Source organism: Salpingoeca rosetta, assembly GCF_000188695.1.
Source record: "Salpingoeca rosetta unplaced genomic scaffold supercont1.35, whole genome shotgun sequence".
Taxonomy (NCBI): Eukaryota; class Choanoflagellata; order Craspedida; family Salpingoecidae; genus Salpingoeca; species Salpingoeca rosetta.
In genome coordinates this window covers 291,259-295,071 of record NW_004754899.1, presented here as the reverse complement: position 1 = coordinate 295,071, position 3,813 = coordinate 291,259, and the positions used below count along the sequence as shown (strand labels likewise).

The following is a 3,813-nucleotide window of genomic DNA, read 5'->3' as shown; positions in this document are numbered from 1 at the left end:
CGATGGTCCGGTGTCGCTCGGGAATGGCCGACACCCGTGTCGTCGGGAACAGCGACACCGCCATCAGCGATTTGCAACTCGTCGTCACAGACATCCACGTCGCTTGCACACCTTCCGGCATCGCTCTCCCTGCCACCTCCCCCATCAAACGAGGACACGAATACCACCAGCGCCAGCATTGACAACAGCAGTGGCAACAGCGGTAGCGGTAGTGGTGGGCATGAGGCAAACCAACTGCTGCTGTCGACGGTTGTTGGACAGGCGGAGCAGCGTCTTCCTGTTCGCTCATATTGGCAGACACACGACCACCTGTGGTCCTTCCACGACATCCGCTCTGTCGTCACGTCTGACCTTGCCATCTTTGGCGATGGCGAGAAGCCCGTGCCGGCCATCAGCCTGAAGCTGCGGGAGGACGGACAGTCAATCAACGTGCTCACTGGCATGGATCTCTGGCTGGACAACCTCATGTGCAACGTCCCAGAGATTATGATGTGCTACCACACGGTGCGTGAGTTTGTGTGTGTGTGTGTGAGAGAGAGAGAGTTTGTGTTCGCTTGTGTGTGTGTGTATTTGTGTTTGTTTGTTTGCGTGTGTGTGTATGTGTTTATGTGTTTGCTTGTTTGCTGTTTGTTGCTTGCTTGCTTGCTTGCGTGTCTGTGTTGCTAATTGTCCCACGCGCGTCCTCATCTTCCACTCTCAACACGCACGCACACGCACACACACAACCAACACATCATTCACACCCACACACAAATACACACCAACACATCATCCCTCCCATCTTCCAACTCCCAACACGGCCCACGCACAACCCGCACACACCACAACCAACTCAGATCATGCACACACACAACCAACACATCATTCACACCCACACACAAATACACAACCAACACATCACGCCCAACCACCACAACACAACACGGCCCAATTACATCCCCCCCCCCTCCACCGCCAACACAGAACGGTGCTGTGTCACGCTACGAGACGATCACAACAGAGGACCTGCCCGAGATGAGCGGGTTTGATCCAGAGGCCGTGGTGGCCATTGCGCAATCCATGAAGACCTTCCTCAACAAGAACTGCACGGAGGAAGGACACACCTACTGGCTGTACAAGGGCGAGGATGACGACATTGTGCGGCTGTACGACTTCACCGCCCTCATTGAGCAATCGCGGTCCTTGTCCACAGACCCAAACTCAAACGTGACCAACCCGTTTTCGCACTCGGTCGCGCTGCTGCTGTACAAGATTGCCATCCGCATTTTGGAGGACGACCAGCCCCAGACGGACGACGATGATGCAACGGTGTGTCGACTCCTGGCCAACGCACGTAACCTGGTGGAGGCAGAGCGGTATCCGAAGCTTGCAGCCGCCATCAACCTGCACCTGAGCCAGATGCCACCGCACGTCCTCGCCCGGCTCAACCTCGCTGATCATCGTGGCGATGGCGATGGTGGCAGTCGTGATGGTAGTGATGGTAGTGATGGTGGTGGTGATGACAGTGATGGAAGACGTGGTGCAGCCCGCACGTCGCATTCGCCTAGCGCACACAAGCAGCAGCAGGGGCGTAGTCGTGCTGGTGCGAGTGCTTCGTCATCATCAACAGCAACACCACCAACATCATCATCATCACCGCCACCGCGTCGGCCACCCGACACGGGCGCCATCCCCATGCCGTCTGATGCGTACCATGCACAGCTCGCTGCCTTGGACCTGTTGGAGCCAGCGGTGGAGTGGATTGCAGACAACCCGCAGGACGGCCACAGCCGGCAGCTGCTGGAGCTGGTGCTCACGCGCGCCGCACACCATTACGCAACGCTGGCCAAGCTTGCGTTGCAGCGCGGGAAGTTTGGATCCACCGTCCGCTTTTGTGACCTGTGCCTGCGGTGCCGCACGGGCGCGCGCCGAGCAAGCACGTGGTATGACGGTGGTGACGGCGGAGGTCAAGGTGCTGATGGGGATGGTGATGACAACGGAAGAGCTGGAGGCGATGGCAGTAGTGGTGGTAAGCTGGAAGGTGGTGAGGGGGGAGTGCAGCGAGCAATGATAGCAGAGTCAATGGCGCGGGTGATGAACAGCTGGAGAGCAAGCGCAGCGGCGATGCATCAAGGGCTGGTCGACAACACGTGGACGGCCACCAATCGCGCACAACCACCACCACCACAACAACAACGACAACGACAACGACAACGACAGCACATTCGACACAATCGCCATCGCGATCGCGATCACCACCAACGCCGCCACCAGCAGCGGGCCCCATCATTGCCGTCAAGGCGGCAGAGCAGCTGCAGACACACGTGAAGCAAGAAGACGACCTGCTTGGTAAAGTGTTGCCGCTGGCCGCACACGCGCTCCTGGCGCTTGCGGCGCTGCACCACGACGCACCCCAGCACCTTCCCCAGCAGATGGCAGAGGCAACATACCGCACACGGCAGGATGCGGCTCTGGCGCGGTGGGACACCACCGCCACATCCTCCACTACCTCTTCCTCCACTACCTCTTCCTCTACTACCACCACCTCCTCCTCTACTACCACCACCTCCTCCTCCACCACCTCATCATCATCTTCTTCTTCTTCTTCTTCTTCTTCTTCTTCTTCTTCTTCTTCTTCTTCTTCTTCTTCTTCTTCTTCTTCTTCTTCTTCTTCTTCTCTCTTCTCTTCTTCTTCTCTCTCTCTCTTCTCCGCAGGGAAAAGGGGGCGGGTGTGGGCATGTGGTGCCGACGAAGGAGGTGTGGCTGCTTGATTGGACGCGCGCGTGTGATGGTGACAGCTCCAGGGGCACCACCAGCAATGACAACAGCCGCTGCAGCAGCGCACCGCCGCCACCGTCAACATCGGCAACACCTCCGCCAACAGCACAAACTGACAATAATGACGACGATGACAACGATGACGGTGATGATGGCGATATGGTGATGAAGGCGAGCGGTTCGAGCGAGGACAAGGTCGGCCGGAATGGCAGTGGTGTAGGCAACAGTGCTGGTGGTGATGGCGACACGCGTGATTGGGGCCAGCAATTTGGTTCGATTCCAAGCACTTTTGGGGGATCGCTGCTCCAGCGCCAGGCCGTTGTGTCGTTTCCTCTTCCCAGCGACAGAGCGGCACTGGCAAAGGCAGCACTCGCTCTCTACGACTTTATCCACAACGTGCGGTGGCTGTGCATGCGCGTGTGTGTGCGTGGGGGGATGGGGGAGTGCGCGCGTTTGTGGTTGCTTGGTTGTGTCTGTCTGTGTGTGTGTGTGTGTGCGTGGGGGGGGGGGATGCGCGCGCGTTTGTGGTTGCTTGGTTGTGTCTGTCTCTGTGTATGTGTGCGTGTGTGTGTGTATGTGTGTGTGTGTTTGATTGCTCGTCTTATTTGCCTCTTGGTTTGTTCTTGCCTTGTCTCTGGCACATCTGTTCCCCTTATCGCTCACGCACACACAAAACCATACACACACTCGCAGGCCTCTCTGATGGAGGAGCAGACGCTGGTGCGGCAGACAGGCAACGCGCACAACGAGATGGCCAAAGTGCTGATGGACCAGCTGTCGGAGATGCCGGCACTCACTGCCTGGTCTGCCGCGCAATTTGAAGAGCAGAAGCAAATGGCGTGTGCGCATTTCTTCCGCGCGCTGGCGGCGTTTCGCAACCTGCGGGACCGCGTGAACCAGGCCGTCATCAACTGCAACCTGGCCAAGCTCATGCGCATCAGTTACGCGCGCAACCAACTCCACATGAATGCGCAGGAAGCACAGCGTGCGCGGCGTCGTGGCGGCTGGTGGTGGCGATGGTGGTGGCAGTGGCGCAGTGCACGATGCAAGCAAGGA

At 58.2% G+C, this 3,813-nt stretch overlaps 1 protein-coding gene across 1 annotated transcript in view; it reads left to right on the top strand.

Annotated features, from left to right (window-relative positions):
• Positions 1–23: 23 nt before the first annotated feature.
• The window catches only part of PTSG_10183 (uncharacterized protein), a gene marked incomplete at its 5' end in the record, with an annotated part of 4,813 nt that continues 1,023 nt past the window's right edge, over positions 24–3,813 (top strand). Inside the window, 6 exons of the mRNA XM_004988464.1 lie at positions 24–98; positions 154–504; positions 964–2,034; positions 2,082–2,458; positions 2,778–3,153; positions 3,451–3,742. Of these exons, the coding sequence (XP_004988521.1) occupies positions 24–98; positions 154–504; positions 964–2,034; positions 2,082–2,458; positions 2,778–3,153; positions 3,451–3,742 (2,542 nt within the window). The remainder of the gene's footprint in view (positions 99–153; positions 505–963; positions 2,035–2,081; positions 2,459–2,777; positions 3,154–3,450; positions 3,743–3,813) is intronic.